Source organism: Stegodyphus dumicola, chromosome 1 (genome assembly GCF_044657685.1).
Source record: "Stegodyphus dumicola isolate Sdum_Otavi_A_Nest chromosome 1, ASM4465768v1".
Classification (NCBI taxonomy): domain Eukaryota; kingdom Metazoa; phylum Arthropoda; class Arachnida; order Araneae; family Eresidae; genus Stegodyphus; species Stegodyphus dumicola.
In genome coordinates, this window is record NC_140768.1 from 264,977,789 (window position 1) to 264,997,817 (window position 20,029).

Below are 20,029 nucleotides of genomic sequence, written 5' to 3' on the forward strand. Positions count from 1 at the left end.
TGTAATTCCGACTTCTGTGTGTTGGAAAATTATACTAACATCGCATATTTATCATCTTTTATTCTGTTATTTATATATGCTGTACTTACAGTTTTAGTTTCTTATGTATTTTTGGTATTATAGTTTCTTCTACTTCATATTAAATTCCTTTTTAAGCATGTTAATGAAAAAAAGAATTAACAAATATTGTGATATAAAGTAAGCAGTTGATTGAGAATGCTAATAAAAAATAATTAAAGTTGATTTTGCCCCTGATTAACAAGATTTTTTTTCTTCATATTAAAAGTTAATATGGAGATCATTAAAAATTTTATATGAATTCGTAAAATATAGTAAAAGATTTTCTTTTTTCATATTAAATGGATCATCTTTAATGCTTGCAGTTAACAGAAAACTATATGAAAAGTGGTGGAAAATAGTTTATAGCAGCATAAATAGTTACCTTAAGGTGATTTAAAAATTTTGTTAGTTTAACAATAAAGATAAAATCGTATCATTATTGTTTATTACATTTTACCCCTGCTTAATTAGTTAGGCCGCATTTTAAAGTGAAAAAGTGTTAATTGTGAATTAATAACAAAATTGCTAATACAAATCACTCATTGATATTTTTTATTTCAACGATGTTCAAGTTCTCATATGAATGCCTTCTTTATTACCATATATAATGCAATTTATTCATTTCCAGTGATGCTTATCATTCTATTACTTACAGTGTTCTCTTTGTTTTGAATACTGATTTAATTTATGTAATCGAATAAACATAGTCTTCAAATTAAATTACTTAAAAATACAGTTAAATTGTTAATATTATTTTCTATTAATTATGATCCACGTTATTCCTTTTTTTAACTACCCTCTGCTTAACCATGGATATCATCCCTTGTATTATCCTGGTTAATCAGGAAATGTTGTATTTAATTTTGAGAATTTTGATTTACAAAACTTAAAAAGCTAACATTTGATGATTTTACCTTATTAAGGAAGATGGCTTCTTTGCTGTTTACATTTGTATGCATTTTAGATAATGTATTCTTAGGTAAAGCGTAGATATGTTAATATTAATTTTAAGGAATAATGATAGCATTGTTATTAATTTAATGCACTGCATAATTTTTTGAAGAATATTGTTTTATATGAATTTGTCATCTGCTAGTGCAGTGCATCTGTTTTTCATAGATTTTCCACTCATACTAATTTGTACTGGGAAGAGCCTGAAAATTTGGTAAACAGATAATTTGGTGCATGTATGCCTGATAAGTGTATGATCTAAGGATGCTGAATTGTATCATTAGGCAATATCAGAAATACAAACTCGACAACTGTGTGTGATTATTATGAAAGTAAGCTGAAGAAAGCAAATTTATTGATGGTCTCTGATTAATTGTTTTGAATTCCTCAAAGTATTAAAGAACATTTTGAACTGAACTTACTTTCAGTCTACTAATCATATTGCTTTTACTGCAAAGCTGAAGTCTCTAGCAGTTGTGCAGACCTGTAAGACCATCTGCCTTTTTTAAATACTGTTTCTTGTATTTGTTAAACATTTTATACTTTAGTTATGGTAAACTAAAGTTATATTTCTGAATGATTTGTTTTGAAATGTTGCTATCTTTATATAATTATATTTTTCCTGAAAAATTCTGTAATTTTTAAGGTATGATGAGCTAATTAATGGGTTCATAATTTTTGAAAATTTCTAATAGTGCATTATGACATACAGTTCATAGTGAAACAGATTAGCATACAGGAAGGAAGCGTTGAGTACAAGTGAAATTTAATAAACATAACGATACATTGAAAAAAACACATGATCTCAAAAAGAGAGCAGTAAGACAGTTAGTGAAGAACTTGTGGTTGTTAGTGTAGTTCTCTTCGGTTAGTTAGAACTATGTTGCAGCCAATATAGCATCATATGGTGCAATATTGCCTGCAACAGAGTTCAATGTGGAGCTCAGCAGCCTTGTTGTACTGAGTCATTCCTGTTGTACAGCACATTCTAAATCTATGATATTGAAGCATAATGGCAGATTTCATTTTATCTGCTTCCAGACATGTTTGATTGGTGACAGGTATGGGGAGAAGGCAAGACATGAAATTATCTGGATAGGCCAGATGTGGCTGGGCTTTATCCTGCTAGAATAATACTAGCTAGAATACCTGCTAGAATAATAATTCCCACCGGGGAATGGAAGTACAATCTCATCTTTATGCTGCTTGGCTGTCAATATGCCATTAATTTATCCATCTTCTGAGGTCAAAACTCTGCAGTTGGGGACCTATGCTGCTCAACAGAGAGGTTGAGATTGTACTGCTGGCCTAGGGACTTGCACATCCAGGCGTAATATTCATCCAGTCCCAAAGTGAAGCCTAACTCATTGTTGAACATCCTGGATCACCATTCCATATTCCTCCACACTGCTGTGGTTTTACATCATTGGAAATAGAACCACCAACATACTGTTAACACTTGGCATGCGGGCAACGTATTTTTACGTTTTTTGCAGTCTGTCACTGTTGAGCGCGGGTCACGTAAAAATACGCATTTAGTAGATTTGTGGTGGATACCCGCTAACCACCACAAATCTATTAAGTACGTATAATTATATGTATGTGTGACATTATATGGGTGTTGTTTGCATTGCTAGGCAACGTTTTGCATTTTTTCTTTCAACAAGTTATGATTATGTAGTTACTTGGTCTTTTGTTGAGTTATTTCGTTTTCAATCGAATTCTTAGCTCCAGAACGTACAAGTCCTGTTTTGTCAATTTGAAGCTTTGTTTTTTACTATTGATTAAATAAATTGATAAAATGAACCATTGTGACAAAGATAGTGATGAAGAAATATGCTCTGACAGATTATCGGACCTTTCGTATGATAGTGATTCTGAAAGTCAAGATATCGAAGAAAGAGACGGTGATGACATTATTCCACGTTCTTGAGTGTTCGTTTGAAGAAGAATTTCTAGTAGTTCTAAAACAACTTCTGATGAAAAAGCAGATGAATGGTCATTGATTGACAATCCTCCAGACCTTGAAGAGTTTTTGAGGTCATCCTGGGATAACTAACATGGCTAATGTTCCTGAATCCACAGCTGATGCAGTAAAGTTATTTATAGGCGATGACTTTTTTGTGTATTTAGTCGCAGAATCAAACAGGTATTATCAAAATATTTTCCAAAAGTATGAAATGGAGAGATATAACGATTCTGGAGATGAAGAAATTTTTGGGGCTTATTATTTTCATGGGACAAGTTCGTAAAGACGCCCGAGACGATTATTGGTCAACTGATGTCTGCACAAGTACACCATTTTTTTTTTTCAAAAACTATGTCAAGGGATAGATTTCGCCAAATATAGAAGGCTTGGCATTTCAATAACAATGAAGACGTCACAGATGATTCTGATCGATTATTCAAAGTTCGTCCTATATTAAATTATTTTGTTGAAAAATTCAATAACATTTACAAATTGAAACAACAAGTATCATTAGATGAGGGCATAATACCTTGGAGAGGACGAGTGTTTTTTAGAGTTTACAACGCTTGAAAAATTATAAAATACGGCATACTCATACGAATATTGTCTGAAAGTGACACTGGTTATATTTGCAATTTTGAAGTTTATGCAGCTCAAGCATTACGTTTGATCGAAATGATACTCACAGTAGTTTTGCCATATACTGATGTCTGGCACCATTTGTACATGGACAATTACTACAACAGCGTCGATAACATAGAAGCCCTTTTACAAAAAAAAAAAAAAAAAAAATGAATTTGCGGAACAATTAGGAACAATAGAGGTCTACCAGAGTGCCTGAAAAAACTAATTTGAAAAAAGAAGAAACAATCTTTCGAAGAAAAAATTATATATTGGTACAAGTTTGGCAATCCAAGAAAGAAGTCAGTCTCATCTCTTCAATCCATTCTGCGGAAATGAAAGAAAATAGTAATGTTGATCGTATCAAGAGACAAAACAATTATAAAGCCAAATGCTTTAATCGACTACATGAAAGGAGTAGATCGGGCCGATCAGTATTTGTCCTACTATAGTATTTTGCGTAAAACAGTGAAGTGGACAAAGCGCTTAGCTATGTATATGATGAACTGCGCATTTTTCAATGCATATGTAGTATATGTAATATTCGACAAAGACGCAAAAAATAAAATACAAGAAATTTTTGCATGGCATTGGGTTACTGATGAACTACCTGAAATCAGCACTGAAGAACTAAAGCAAATGATATCAAAATCCGACCCACCTGAAAGATTGTCCATGGATATGTGCAAACACATATAAAATTGTTGGTGCCGGGAAGAAGAAAAATCCACAATGTCGCGTGTGCGCAGTCAAAAAAGTGAGAAGTGAAATGTGTTTCATATGTAGCTTCTGCCGTGTTCCTCTTCATAGAGGAAAATGCTTTGAATGGTACCATACTGTAAAGAACTATTAACGTGTTATCAGTTCTATTTCTATTTGTTATGAAAAAAATATTTTTGAATACATTGTAAAATTTAAAATTTTTTTTTTTTTTTTTTTTTTGTGATTTTGTAAAAATGTTGTTTTTCTTTTTGTTAAATAATCATTACAGTATATATTGAAGTTTAAAGTAAAAAAAGTTTCATTCATAAAAACGAAGTAGTTTTCGATTTACTGCAATTTTCCTGAATAACCATACTTTCGTGCGATTCATGAAAAAACTCCCACTGCACGCGTAAGTTCGCGGCGAAGTATACACGCATGCCAAGTGTTAAAGGCAAACATATAAAAAGTACTGGGACCACAGATTATATTCTTGGAGGCATTTCAATAATTTCGTTGCCCACTTGAGTAGCTCCAACTATATTTATAGTGGATCGAGTTGCCGTTGGATCTGTTTGTGCATTTAAATCTATATTTTATGTCTATAAAATGTATCTGTGTGGCATTTAAATAGCTTCTTTCTTCAGTCTTCTCTATCTTGTAGTTTGCTTATTCCTTTCTGTGCCGTTTCCTTTCTACATGTCTATTGTTGCCAACATTGCTGAATTGTATTGTCTAAATAATCTGTGTGGCAGGCTATGCAGTATGCCAACCACCCTGTGATTCTGTTCCAATGATAAAGTCTTTCTGTAAGTCTGTAAAGTGTACAAACCATTTTCTTTGGCATTTAAATGGCTTAGTTCTTCATCTGTTTGTGTAATTACATCAGCTGATGTTTTTTGTACTTTTATGGAGCTGATGAGATGCTGCTATTTTAACCTACCAGTTTGCAATTTCAGTACGCTGCAAGGTACATGATCATGCATGATTACGCCATATGTAGATCATTTGTGTACCAATGAGCCCCTAGTATAGTTTTACGGTCTTTTGCATGATTTCTTGATATGTGCTAATTTTGTTGACCATGCATATTAATAATGCATATTTAAAATTAAGTATATTTAAAAGCATGAAAAAATTATAATGGGAAAATTAAATTTAACAAAAGGGTAATATTCAGAAAATAATAAATGTCTAAGTAAAACTAAAAATACCTTTTTTTAAAATAGTCAACGAACATTATTACACAGAATTATTGAATTTTGACATTTATAGCTCGTTATGCTTATAGAAAAATAGCATTCATAAATATGATATAACTTGCCATTTTCAGTCTTCTGCTGAAAAAGTAACTACTTCTTTCCATTTTATGTATTTCTAATTTGTTGCATTTCGTATAAATATTTTATCATATTATTGATCATGTGTTTTCATTTATGTAGGCCTTATCTTGAAATTTATATTTTAAGTATTAAACATTTTATTACGTTATGCTTGTAAAATATTGAATGCAAATATCATTCAATATTACCTTATGCTTGTAAAATACTAAATGCATATTTCTTTCAGTGGTTGTTGGGACTTAGAAGTGCCAACAAATGTTGTCATTTGGGAGCGTTCTCCTTCTCTTTTACCACCACCGCACCCTGAAATTGAACAATATCGAGCACATCTAGTTATAAAATTAAGACAGCAGTATCAAGAGATGTGTCATTCAAGGGAAGGTAATAATTATTTGCATTTAAGGATTTTTTTAAAATTTATTGTAATAAAAATTCATATTTGTTTCATATATAGTATTGTAGGATTTAGGTGAAATATACCATAATACGGTTTTCTGGTTATCGTAAATTGTTTTTATTGCTTGGGATTGTTAATTCATTTTTTAATAAATTATTATTCCCTTCATAAAGATTTATACATATAGACTGCTTGAAAAAATTTTACTTGCTGGTATTGAATTTCCTTTTGTGCAAATACTGTGATGTGGCATACAATTTTAAACAAGTTTTTTGATATATTTAAAATTTTATTGGATAATTAATTGTTGTATTTACATAGACTCCAACTACTACGGATTCTCCGTAGTTTCTACGGAAATTCATGAAAAACTACGAGCTACGAAAAGTATGGAAAAAACTACAGATTTTACAGAAACAAGAGCAGGAGAACCAGTACGCAAAACGGAACCAACTAATTCATCCGATGATTGGCTGAATACTCGTGTTATCATATATCACGTGTTGAGTGCGTTCCTAGTTTTGAAGAATTAGCCAATCGTAGATCAGTAACTCCAACCGTTAACGACTTATCAATAGTTCCACCCAATTGTCTGTCTCCCAGGTTCCTCGCTGATGCGTGTTTAGGCTGCATTCGGCTGCATTGTGTAGTTTATGGCGAGAGCTTAGCGTGTGTCTTGTGAACTGTGAATCAGGTGAAAGATTTTTAATCATAATGCTGCCTCGAACGAAGAAGCCAAAATTATCAAAGCAGAAGTTTAAAGATTCATATTCTTCAGAATTTCCATGCATTAAAGCGTCCGAAATTTCTGTGAATCACGCACACTGCAGTGTATGCAAGAAAGACTTCTCAGTTGCTCATGGCGGAAAAGATGACTGTAAACGGCATGTGTTTTCTCAAAAGCATATAGAACTTGGCACCGTAAAATCTAAAGAAATAACAAATTTCTTAATAAAAGATGATGAAACAGATCCTATAAAAGCCGAATGCTATTTTGTTCGTTTTTTAATTGAACATAATCTACCGCTTTCTGTTTCGGATCATTCCAAAGAGCTTTTCAAAGCAATGTTTCCGGATTCTGCCATAGCAAAAAAATTTAGCTGCAGTCATACCAAAACTGCTGCTATTGTGAAAACGCTTGCAGAAATTACTGTTGCTGATATTATAAAATCAGTGTGCAGTACATCATTTTCTCTAAGTACTGATGGAAGTAATGATAACAATGATAACAAACTGTACCCATTGGTTATAACATACTACAGTAAAGAAAAGGGAGTGATAATTACTTCATTGATTTCTATTTTAGAATGCACGAATAATACAGGAGAAGGTATTTTTAATTGTATAAATGAAAACTTTAAAAACAAAGGTTTAGAATGGAAAAATTGCTTATCATTTTCTTCAGATAATGTTAGTAATATGATTGGAAAGTTTAAAGGTGTAGCATCATTTATCAAAATGCATCAACCAAGTATAATCACCCGAGGTTGTCGGTTGTCCGTGCCACCTCTTGCATATAGCGTCAAAAAAAGCTACTGAAAAATTAATTGGCTCAGAAATTGAAATGTTGATAATACATATATATTTTTACTTGGAGAAAAGTTCGAAACGGAAGCATAGCTTCAAAGTTGCTCAACAAATTTTGGGACAGAATGCAAAATCTCATAAAATTTTGAAATATTGCAGTACGAGATGGTTGTCTCTTTTAGAATCTATAACAAGGATTTTGGAACAGTGGGATGCTGTGATAAATTTTTTTGGAGATAAACCAGATAACAGTGAGAATGAAGGAAAGAGATTGCAAAACATTAAAAAAATTTTACAGTCACCGACCACCAAATTGTACTTGTTATTTTTGAAAAATACTTTGCCTTTGTTTATAACAGTAAATATTAATTTGCAACAACAAGCTCCTTATATACATAAATTGAGAAGAGAACTTTTTGAACTTTTAATGAATTTATTTGTTAGATTCGTAAAACCATCAGTAATTTCTAAAGAAAATGAAGATGTTACTCTAACGTCTATTCCATTTCAGAAGTATAGTAAACAAAAAGAAAATGAAAATTTAGTGATTGGTTCGGAAACAAGACTATATATAAAAAATAATAAGTTGAATGAAAGTGAAGTGAAATCATTTTTCAATTCTGTGCGAGCTTTTTTTGTAACTGCATGTTCATATATAATTGATAAATTTCCACTGAGTGATCCATTTCTAAAACATGCTGAAGTTGCTGACATCAACTTGAGAACTGAAGTCTCATTTTCATCTGTTCTTTACTTGATGAATACTTTTCCATCCATTATTGATGAAAAATGTCTTAATCAAGTAGAAATTGAATTTTCCATGTATCAAGTAGATGATTTGAAAGAAATTGTAGATTTGCATATTGATATAGCATGGGGAGAAATTGCCAAATTAAAAAATATGAATGGGTGTATTAAATACAAAGTATTGCCTTCTGTAATGCTTGCTGTCTTAATAATACCTCATTCAAATGCAGCTTGCGAAAGAATTTTTTCTATTGTTAAAAAAAATCAGACGGAATTTCGACCAAATTTAGGTCTTAAAACTCTTGAAGCAGTTTTGATTGAAAAAATAAATATGCAGGCAAATGAAGAACTGTGTTATAAAAAAACATTCTCAAAATCAGAACTTAAGCTTGCTAAGCATGCTACATATAAATCTTTGCATTCATAAATTATGCGTATTTTGTTTAATACTTATATGTATCATTCTTGGTTATTTAAATTTTATTTCCCTGTAGAAATCATATCCAGAATAAAGATATGATTTATAGCTTCTGATTTTTTTTATGATTAGTAGTGATTTGAAGTACTTTTTATTAGTGAATGCTTGAGGAGTTAAAAGAAAATTTCTAATTAAATGTGCATATAATTTACAAGGTATATTTTTAATTATTCAGTTTTATATGTATATGGATTTTAAATGTAATAAAATTGATTACAATTAATTATTAATTTAAAATTAATGAATGGTTACTTACAACATACGCTACGCGCACATTTTCAAAGTTGTAAAAATGTCGTTCGCGCGTTGACTACTGACAAGGTTTGCTGAAGGTTGGAGTCTATGTATTTATAATACATATGTGTATTTTAGTTAAAATTATTTTGTTTTCATCATTAACAGTACTTAATATGCATTCAATGAAAATTTGAATTAATGCCTAAAAAGTGGTATGGAAAAGAAATTTAAATAAAGTTTTAAAAAATTGAAACTGATTCTTATCAATCAATATGTTATTAAATAAGGAAAGCTTTTGGTTACCGTAAGTTGATTACAGGAGGAGGTCAGAAAATCTTAAAAGACCTGTATGAAGTACTGTATTTGACGGCATATAAGATGCACATTTTTTCCTAAATTTGGTCTAAAAAAAGTTACCTGTGTCTTATACGTGAAGGACACAGGTTAACTTTCAATACTGAATGTTATTTTTAGCCCGGATAAAGGTCTAGACACACATAACTTTTTCTACATCTGCCATAATTATTTTGCGCATGCGTGAAATATCTGTCACCAAAAAGCGCCAAAGCTTGAAGCTGATGTCGAAGTTCGAACAGGTTCGACGGTCACATTACGTGTATGGAGCCTTTCCTTCTGTACATAGACTTTCTTTGACTCAGCCAATACACGTTTCGGTATCGGTGCTTAAAACTAATTTTTTAAAAAATACCCTGTAAAATATGACTACAGGAAACAAGAGATTAAGCTATACAATTCAGTATAAACTAGGAGTGTTATCAATGCGCACAAAAACAACTATTACACAGAAAATGCCAGCAGGAAAAATACTAGCATTTCATAGGTTTGTTTTAAATGCACGCAAGAAAACTTCTTTTGAGCTCGGTCAAATAGGAAATGTGGATGAAATTCCACTCACATTCGATGTACCATCCAACAAGACTGTGAGTATTAAAGGGTCTAAATCAATAACCATAAAAACCACAGGTCATGAAAAAACGTGATATACGGTAGTTCTAACATGTTGTGCTGATGCTACAAAACTACCACCGTTTTTCATATTCAAAAGAAAAACTCATCCGAAAGAAAAACTTCCTTGTGTGTGGCTTTCTAAATAAGGGTGCGTCTTATATGTCGTCAAATACGGTAATTATAATAACTTAAGAATTCTCAAGAAAATGGGGGGTGTGAAACTCTTTTAGTGGCAGATTAAATAAAATTCCTTTCTGCATGCATTCTGTTAAAAGTAAAGATTAAATAGTTTAAATTCCTGCATTTAGAGGTAGTTTAAGGGCATGAGTTCTTATCTGTGTAAAAGATGATGCACACAAGCTGCTTATTCATTCTACATTTCAAACAATGAAGTTGGAGGCAACAATCACTTTGTAGCTTTTTGAAGATGGCACTATAATTTTCATCTTTTGTGGTAAATAATGCTTGTAGAATATTTACAAGGTATCATCTGAGTGCTTCTGACTATGAATGAGCAGCTCTGCCTCAAGATTGGGCAAAGTTTCGCTCAAGTTGCCACTGCAGTAGGCATGTTTAAAAGTGAGTTTAGAAAAGACTGCTGAGGATGGAACCGTGGCCTTCGAGAATAAAGCCTTACAGCTCAGTGACGTAGAGCGCGTGACGTCAGTACAGAGAGTGCACCTTTCTTTGGGTTTGAGGGCAGCGTTGGGTCAAAGGTTATTGTTAGTCGCCATTGCTACGAAAGAAGTGGTTGAACTGCAGTTATTGACCTAAAATCTTGGTATATACCAGGCTTTTTTCATAGTCGGACACTTTAAAATTGAGATTTTTGCAATTTGTGGGTTGTTCCAGAAACAATATAATGTCTTACATGTGTTCAGTGCCACTGTGCAACTGAAATTACAATACATATTTTCACTTTTCCTGTTGATGCAGATGTGAAAGTGGATACGTGCAATAAAAACAGAAGGACTTCATTCGGACTAAAAACAGCAGGGTGATGAGGTTTCATTACTATGATTTTATTGATATTTAAAGAAAACTAGATTAATTAGTCAATACGTTTAATATGTCTATTTTTAAAACTAAAATAAATTCTACTGAAAAACTAGTGTAAAATATTAAAAGAGTAAACAATAACTAGTGTAAAATATAAAAGTAAACAATAAACTAATTAAGTCCATAATACTACAGGATTATTTGATGTAAATTTTGTTTCATGTATTGCTGAAACACTGTGCATTATGATTATATATTAATCATATAGCATTAAATGATGTGTAATATCTAATTTATTTCAGTTTTATTTTTAATGTACTTGTCATTATTGATTTAAAGATTTAAAAGTAATAATGTTTTTCATTTAAAAATTCAAATTTGTATTTTTCACAAATTTGTGTTATCATTTTTTTAAACTTTTTTTGGTCATATTTTCAAAATTTTTGTGAAAATTGTAATTAATATTATATTTTTAAAAATATATAAACAAAACTTGAAAACAATATTGTTACAACCAGTTGCTTATAAAGCTTAGACTTTTTCCCCCCTAAAATTTTGCTGTATCTCCTATTTACTTTACATCAGAATAACATAAAATTAGCTTCTCTTGATAAATTAGCACGCTGTGGGTTCACTTGCTTCGAATGCAGGAGAGAGATTTCTTCGCACTCCTCATCGTGAAGTCACGAGAGAGCTGGAGGGCCTTGTTTCTCGAAGGTCACGATGGAACTCCTGTGTGTAAAGCTGCTTGTGGCTGCAGAAGGACCACACCACAGGAATATGGATATATATATGTATATACACCCCTAGTAGCAAAATGGAATACTGGTGAGACAGCTGTAGACCTTGGTAATGCTACTGGAACGTGTATTATGTGCATTCCACTAACAGCCATGGCATCACTGGGGAGGATTACATTGTTGAAATGAACATATTGGGATTGGTAACAGTGCTCTGGAATAGTGTTGTCAAATAAATTCTGATTCACTATCAATAGTGATTCTAGACACCAGCCTGTACGGAACAAGTGAGGAACTTGTTTTTGGCAACATAATGTTCATATTCTTATGATCAAGACATTGTAGAATATGTGGTTGCAGGAGGCATTATATGTAGTATGAGAACACTATTATAGATCTTTTGCCATAAGTACTGTAGCATTCCAGCAATATCGCACCTAGATTCTCCTATGCCATATCCCTTTTTTTCCCCATTGTGCAATAGGTGGAGATTTTCTGTTTGCAGATACTAACGCATGCTCACACAAGACAGCTGAAGCATTTAAGATATTAGAAAGGGAAGATGCTGAACATATGGAATAGTCTGCATGTTTACCAAACTTAAATCCAAGACAGCAGTGGTCTTCAAACTTTGCGGATTTATGGAACCATCAGAACTCTTTTAAGTTTTTTTTTTTTTTTTTTTTTCCAAAAAAACCCATCCAACCCCTTCGGATTCTTCCCAAGGGTTGGATATTATACTTAAATTAAATCAACATGTTATAGGTACTTTGTGTGAAAGCAATTAAAGAAAAGTATTGTAGTTTTTATTAAAAAATTCTCATATAAATTTACTATAAATAGCATTAACTAATGCTCCAGGTGTCATCTTTCCTTAAATTATATTTAGTAACAGTGTTGTGCTTGCATTTTTTATACAAACTTTTGAAGTCTAGTTCTTTGATATTATCTGCAGTCACATTTCATATTTTGCATTTGTATCAATATCTTGTTTTTCTTGCCACGTACATTAAGAAAGACATTGATTTCAAGAAGATAGTAAGTATATCCTGTTGAAAGTCGTGTATCTGTCATCATATTGGTAGTAAAGAGCATTTCTGTAAGTGTTCTAAATTTCTTCACCAAGCATCTTTCTCTCTCTCTTCCCCCCACCCAGTATTGAAACCAGTATTGTTTTGCATTACAAGCAAATGCACCGTTACTTCTACTACAGATGAAATAGGTGAAGCATTTTTTTTTTTTTTTTAAATAAAGAAGCAAACAAGTGAATATACCTGGAAATTCTATCTTTGAAGAGTGTATTAAAATTCATAAAGAATATTCAGTGTGAGGATTATCTGAATGCGATTTAATTCGATGTTTGCTTAATTCTTGGGGGGAGTGACTAGTGGTTATTCTGATGAAAATATAGAGGAAAAACAGCTGTGTGTATCAATGAAAGATGCAAGAAATCCCATTGGAATGCTGCAGATTTTCTTCCAAAGGAAAAAAAAAAAAAAAATGCAAGCAAATGTTTTATATTAGCTTATACTTTGGAAAATGGGACAAACCAGCAATCAAACTTCACAGAAAATAACTTAATATAAATGATTCTTTCTCTTGTTATAGTATATATATATATTTATATATATATTGTGTGTGTGAAATGAAATAAAGAACTTTTCTGAGTACGAATTTTTTTAATTACAAAATTTTAATTAATTCCTAATTGTTTAAATTACAGATATGCATATTGTTATTATAATTTAAATCTTTGATTATTTAATATTCTTAATATTAATAAATAACTTTTGAACTTTCATATTAATAAATAACTTTGGAGGTACATTGAGCTACCTTCCATACTATGCCCATTTCTGTACACTGGTGTGCAAAAATTAAGGATGAGGCGGTTTTTTCAATATAACTTTGTACAAAAGCTTTTCAAATCAACACATTTAATACCGTAACATCCCCAATACGTAAGGACATGAGTAATGTAAGCAACACTTACTAAAAGAGAAATCAGAGGGATAAAAAGAAGCTTTATTGAAAAAGTAGCATGGAGCGCAATGTGACTGAAGGCCGAAACATCCCTGTAATGGGTGTTCAGTAAGAAACATCCGGTCTTTAATAGGGGATATGATCTCCCCTGACTGCTGGGCAGGTTTCACAGCATCTGCCCATGCTGAGAATGAGGGTGTCAATGAGTTGTTGAGGCATTGCTGCCCATTCATCTTGCAGCGCCAATCAAAGCTTTGGAATCACTACTGGTGGTACAGTACGAGCTGCCAATCATCTGCCTAGAAAATCCCATACATGCTCGATGGGATTGAGATCCGGAGATCGTGCCGACCAATCTATACGTTCAATATCCTCACTCTCTAAGAGCTGTTTGGCAGCTACTGTGCGATGACATGGTACATTGTCGTCCATGAAAAGGAATTGCGGACCCACAGTGCCTCTAAAAAGACGCACATATGGAAGAAGAATCTCGTTACAATAATGGGTCCCGTTGACTGAACCTGCGTCGAAGATGTGAAGGTCTGTACGACCACCAAGCATGATGCCTCCCCAAACAAGAACACCACCACCTGCATACCTGTCCCTTTCAATGATGTTCAAGGGATGATTGTGGCTTCCCCGCTCTCTCCAGATGAGTATGCGATGAGAATCGCTACTCAGACTGAATCTGCTCTCATCTGTATAGAGTACTCGTCCCCATTCATTGTCTCTCCAATTCCGGTGTTCCTGGCATCACAGAGAATGCCTTCTTCGATGGGCAGGCGTTAGAGGTACACACCGTACAGGGCATCGTGCAAACAGACCACCACCGTGCAATCTTCTGGCCACGGTAAAACGCGATATCGGTCGTCCAGTCGCCTGTGTCGTGTGTCTAGCAATTTCTCCCGCTGTCTGCCGCCTGTTTTTTCTGGCTTGTGGCAATATACCAGTCATCTGCAGGTGTGGTTCCTCATGGACGACCACTACTAAACCCCCGGATAGCTGTTCCTGTAGTTTGAAATTGTCTCCAAAGTCGTGAAACGATGCTGTGAGCAATTCCAAACTCTGCAGCCACACTTGTCACACTGCGGCCTTCCTCCAACTTCCCAATGATTCGACCTTGGGTAAAAGCATCCAGATGTCGTCTAACAGATTGATTATTCGCCATTTCTCGCTGAGGCAGCAACTCGGTGTGATTTTAACTGCTATACGGCGTACAATCTCTTTGCCAGAAATACTGATCTTACACCGACAACATGCTTTATACTACTCAGACATTTTCCCATTATGTCTACCTGCATATCTGCGCATGTGCTACCGTACATCACCTTACTTAATCTCCTGATTGGTCTTTCTGTCCGCTCTGCCTCTTCGTTCAGCTGATATGCTAATTTTTCGACTTGGTCCTTAATTTTTGCACACCAGTGTAAGTCTCTATGGGGTTATTATTTTCCAAGCTGGCTTAATAAATTTTGAGGTGAATTGTATAAATATGTAATGAAATTAAATAAGAAATTTATAAAAATTTATCTTATTTTTGTAAGGAAGTTAGAAGTTTATTGTGATACAAGGGGAAAAAATAAAAAAGAAAAAGAATTGGGGGGGAAAAGGCTTATGGTTAAAAATGCACATTTATTCTATTCCTGAAATATTACAAAGCTAAGAGCTGATAAATAAAGCTTAAAATCTGTGTTACTTTACTATGTAGTTTTAATATTATGAATTTATATTAATTTGAAAATGTGTAGTAAAAATGTTATTTAAAGAATTTGAATATATGGATTTATTTTAGTTGAACTTCCTTATCATCTTCGTGCACTTTTCTATCATCTGTAGGAATTTTTCTATCAATTAAGTACGAGGCGTATTCGGAAACTAAGTACCGTTTTGAAAAAAAAAAAAAAAAAAAAGTGAAACAATTTTTTCAAATCCAATTTTATTTTTACATGAAAATGCATGTCTTAAACTATTTTTCAACATAGTTTCCGCCAATGATCAAGCACTTGTCATAGCGGGTGACCAGTTTTTTTATACCATCGTCAAAGAAACTTCCCGCCAGTTTCGATAACCACGACTCCACAGCATTTTTCGTGTCATCCCAAAGCGCTTGTCACCAAGCTCGTGCTTCATGTGCAGGAACAAGTGATAGTCGGACGGCGCCAAGTCCTGGCTGTAGAGCGGGTGATCGAACTGCTCCCAATGAAAGTGTCGAATTAACGATTGAGTGACACCAGCAGTATGGAGCCGAGCATTGTCATGGAGCAACACAATTCCTTTACTGAGCATTCCTCTTCGTTTGTTTTGAATGGCACGCCTTAGTTTTGTTAAAGTCTCGCAATATCGTGCCGCATTAATTTTATCACAATATCGCTCTGGGAAGAAATTCAGTAAGCAAAATGCCTTTCCTATCCCAAAAGACAGTGCACATGATTTTTTGTGATGACATTGTCACTTTGAACTTTTGTTTCTTCAAAGAATGAGTGTGTCTCCACTCCATTGATTGTTGTTTCGATTCTGGTGTGAAATGACACTCCCAAATTTCATCACCTGTCACAATTTGGTATAAAAAGTTTTCTCCCTCATCACTGTACCGCGTGAGAAATGTCAGGGCACTACCTAGTCGCTTTGTTTTGTGAACATCATTGAGCATTTTTGGAACCCATCGGGAACACAGTTTGCGATAATTCAAGCGGTCAGACACAATTTCGAACAAAACAGTACGTGAAATTTGTGGAAATGCCTCTGAAAGAGTTGTCATTGTGAAGCGTCTGTTCTCATGAATTGCTTCATCAACTTTCCTTACCAAATCATCAGTGACAACAGAAGGCCAACCACTCCGAGCCTCGGCCGGGACATTTGTTCGACCTGCATTAAACATTCTTACCCACTTTCTCACCATTCCATCACTTATCGCGTATTCACCGTAAACTTCTGTCACTTGACGATAAATTTCGGCCGGTTTAACATTCCTTGGGTTCAAAAATTTAATCACGGCACAAATCTCACAGTCAGTGGGAGAACTAATTGTCTTAAACATTTTGAATGAGCACAGCAAACTGAAAACACAACATAGAGCAACCAAAATGGCGACAATTGAAAGTCAGTGAACAGGAAAGACTAGTGCGCATGCGCGGGACGCCTACCACAGCGCTAGCATGAAACGGTACTTAGTTTCCGAATACGCTACATAATTATGTGCTGGTTATATATAAGACTGTGGTTAAAGTGTTAAATAAAGTGGTGGTGGTTATATATATATATATATATATATATCTAACTTGTATTGTAAATTCTAAGAACTTTTCCCCCTCTTTGAAGGTATTGATGCACCTAAAGAATCTTTAAACAGATGGTTTATGGAAAGAAAAATTATTGATAGGGGCTCTGATCCCCTTCTTCCATCCAATTGTTATCCAGAAATATCCCAGTCGATGTTTCGGGAAATAATGAATGATATTCCTATCAAACTTGTTAGACCAAAGTTTTCCGGTGATGCACGAAAGCAACTCTCAAAGTACGCTGAAGCGGCTAAGAAAATGATTGAATCTAGGTAATGACTTTTTTAATTTTATTTATTTAATATAATGTAGTTAAACTCTTGATGAGCAACCAATTTCTGAGACCGTAAATAAATGTCAGTATTAAATAATATTGTTAATCAAGCAAACAACACCACCACAAAAAATCAGTTATCTGGATTCATAGTTGGTCATCTGACCAAGATTTCACTATATTTACATGCAAGAAAAATAAATCTAGAATTGGTAAATGTTTATACGTATATCCTCGATATTTTTTGTCACTGCCAAACATATTTACATATTTCTTCTGTCCAGATTTATTATAAGTTAACAAACATTGAATGAAAATTTATGGTAATAATTATTGAAAAAATTTTATAATCTTAATTAAAAAATAGCCTCAATTTGCATTGAGGGAGGATGATAAGAAAGTATTTTTTAAATAAAATTTTCCATTTTATGCAAATTTTTATTTTGAAAGTTGAAAAAAGAATTTTGAAAATAAAACAAGCTGTGGTGTCGAAAATGTGGTAATCATACAATAAAATTCCATCGTAAATTGGACTGGAACCCACTGAGGATGCTGTTAATGGTTATGATAATAAGAAGAATGTGCAAGTTTTCTCTACTTAATGTAAGCTGTTTACATAATGCATAAACATACATGTTTACATGCATAATGGAATATTTCATGACTTTCCTTCGTTAAATTTTTTGCCAATGCATTATTTGATTTGTAGTTTTGCAACTAAGTAAGTTTTAAGTATTTTCAGATCTCTTTTAACATACCATAGAAGTGCATTATTCTCTGCCAAACAGCCATGTGAAGGAGCAATGAAAATTTCTCACATTCAGTATTTTAGTGTAAAAACTAATATTTCATACTAAAATAATTAAGTTACTTTTATTTTTTATTTATCTTTCAGTATAATATTGATTTTTTTCATCAGTTGCTTCCTTATTACTAATTATATGACATGTTGTGAATGATTACCACATACTATAATAAGCAGTGGAAACCATCATACGGTTCAACAAATGACTGCTTACCACAAACAATGGTAAATTGTGAAGACCATCACGTGGTTTAGCAGTCGTTTTCTCTAGTGATAAACACTGTGCGAAAATGACTACTTACCACATGATGATGGAAAAGTGCACTAATACTGATGCGTTAATTTGCCAGTGTGCATCACTTATTTGTAACGATTTGCAAGTAGGACTGTTGGGATGATTAATATTTTATATAGACAAATCAGTTATGATTCAGCCGTATATATCATAGACATTCTAAATGTTTCTTTAGTTCATAGAGGCATTTTGCGTCGAATCCTTAAAAGTGTTAAATTAGTTTTTAAATTGCTGCTGCAAATAAATATTATTGCCCTTTATTATATTTAAAGAAATTAAATAATAAAGAATCTACATGGATGTATGTATATTTCTTGCATTGTGAAAAAACAGCAGTACCTAGAGCTTGTAGCGTCCTCATTTTAAAGTGTTGAGTCAATGGGCTGGTTTGTTATCGCTTTCACTAACTAATCAATAGATACCTGTTGATTAGTTAGTGAAATTGATAACAAACCTGCTTCAAACAAATATTAAATATCTTATGTGGCAAAGTGCTGGATCAATCTATACATCCATTTGTATCATGGTTTTGCTCCATTCTAATTATATCCCCCCCACATTGTGGGAAAAGACAACAGCAGTTTATCCCTTTAGAGATTTTAAGTTGGAACCGAGCTATTAAATTTTGAATAATGTAGTCCTCCACTCAAATATGGGCACTTGGAAGCCCAGTTTAATTTTTAATTTTTTTATTGTCTGATTCATATTTTGTAAAACTTTTAATGAATTTTTGATTAAAAAACACAATGATTTTTTTAATCAAAAATTCATTAAGACTTTTATGTTCAAAAGTGAGCAGTAGCAGCACTGTATGAAATAAAAAAATTTTATCTGCAACACACAAGACTGTCTGTCAGAAATTCTAAAGATATGCTGTTTTAAAATATTTTTAGTTCAAAGGAGCATTAGCTCAAATGCTCTCGAAATGGCTTTCAAAACATGCATATGTGTATAAATGAAAAAAAAATGTCCTTTTGGGCATAATATACAATTTGAAAGCTTACAGAATCCAGGATATTATCCTTATTTGAAACTTTATGACATAATTTTAAATTTATCTGCATTATTAGGACACTCAGGAAAATCTTGCTTAATATGAATTCAGTATGCAAAGCAATCAGCACAGCTGAGTAAAATAATTATGCTCTGTGTAAGTAGTTAATCAAAACCAAAATTCATTACATGAAGTTTTTTTGTTTCCAAGTCATAGAAATTAGTTTGCTTTTAATCTAGCAGTATCATTAGAATAAATAAAAAGTGATAATTATAACACTGAAGAAACACAGTGCAAGTGTTTGCATTCATGATATATGAAGTAAACCCACAAATGGCAACCACCTCCCTAAGACATTCTAAGAAATACTGGTCAAAAAATAATATTATGCTTGAGGACATAAATAAACTTCGATGGTAATCATCTTTCTAAGATAATATTTAAGACTATTGAAACACTGTTTGAATAAGAGTAGTTTTAGAGATTAAAATATTTTTCTTATAAGATCTCTTATATTCTAAATTAGGGGTCTTCAACCTTTTACACCTGAGGGCTACATCAATAAATTCACAAACATCCGCATGCCACATGTCTGTCAAAAAAATAGTGTAGTCGGAAAATTTATATAAAAAAGAGAGGCTTCTTTTGCAAGACTACAAT

The 20,029-nt window shown here is 32.9% G+C and overlaps 1 protein-coding gene across 1 annotated transcript in view; it reads left to right on the plus strand.

Moving 5' to 3' along the window:
• The window catches only part of Pcif1 (Phosphorylated CTD-interacting factor 1), a 105,657-nt gene that overhangs the window by 40,734 nt on the left and 44,894 nt on the right, over window positions 1–20,029 (plus strand). Inside the window, exons 7-8 of the mRNA XM_035376525.2 lie at window positions 5,873–6,027; window positions 17,042–17,273. Of these exons, the coding sequence (XP_035232416.1) occupies window positions 5,873–6,027; window positions 17,042–17,273 (387 nt within the window). The remainder of the gene's footprint in view (window positions 1–5,872; window positions 6,028–17,041; window positions 17,274–20,029) is intronic.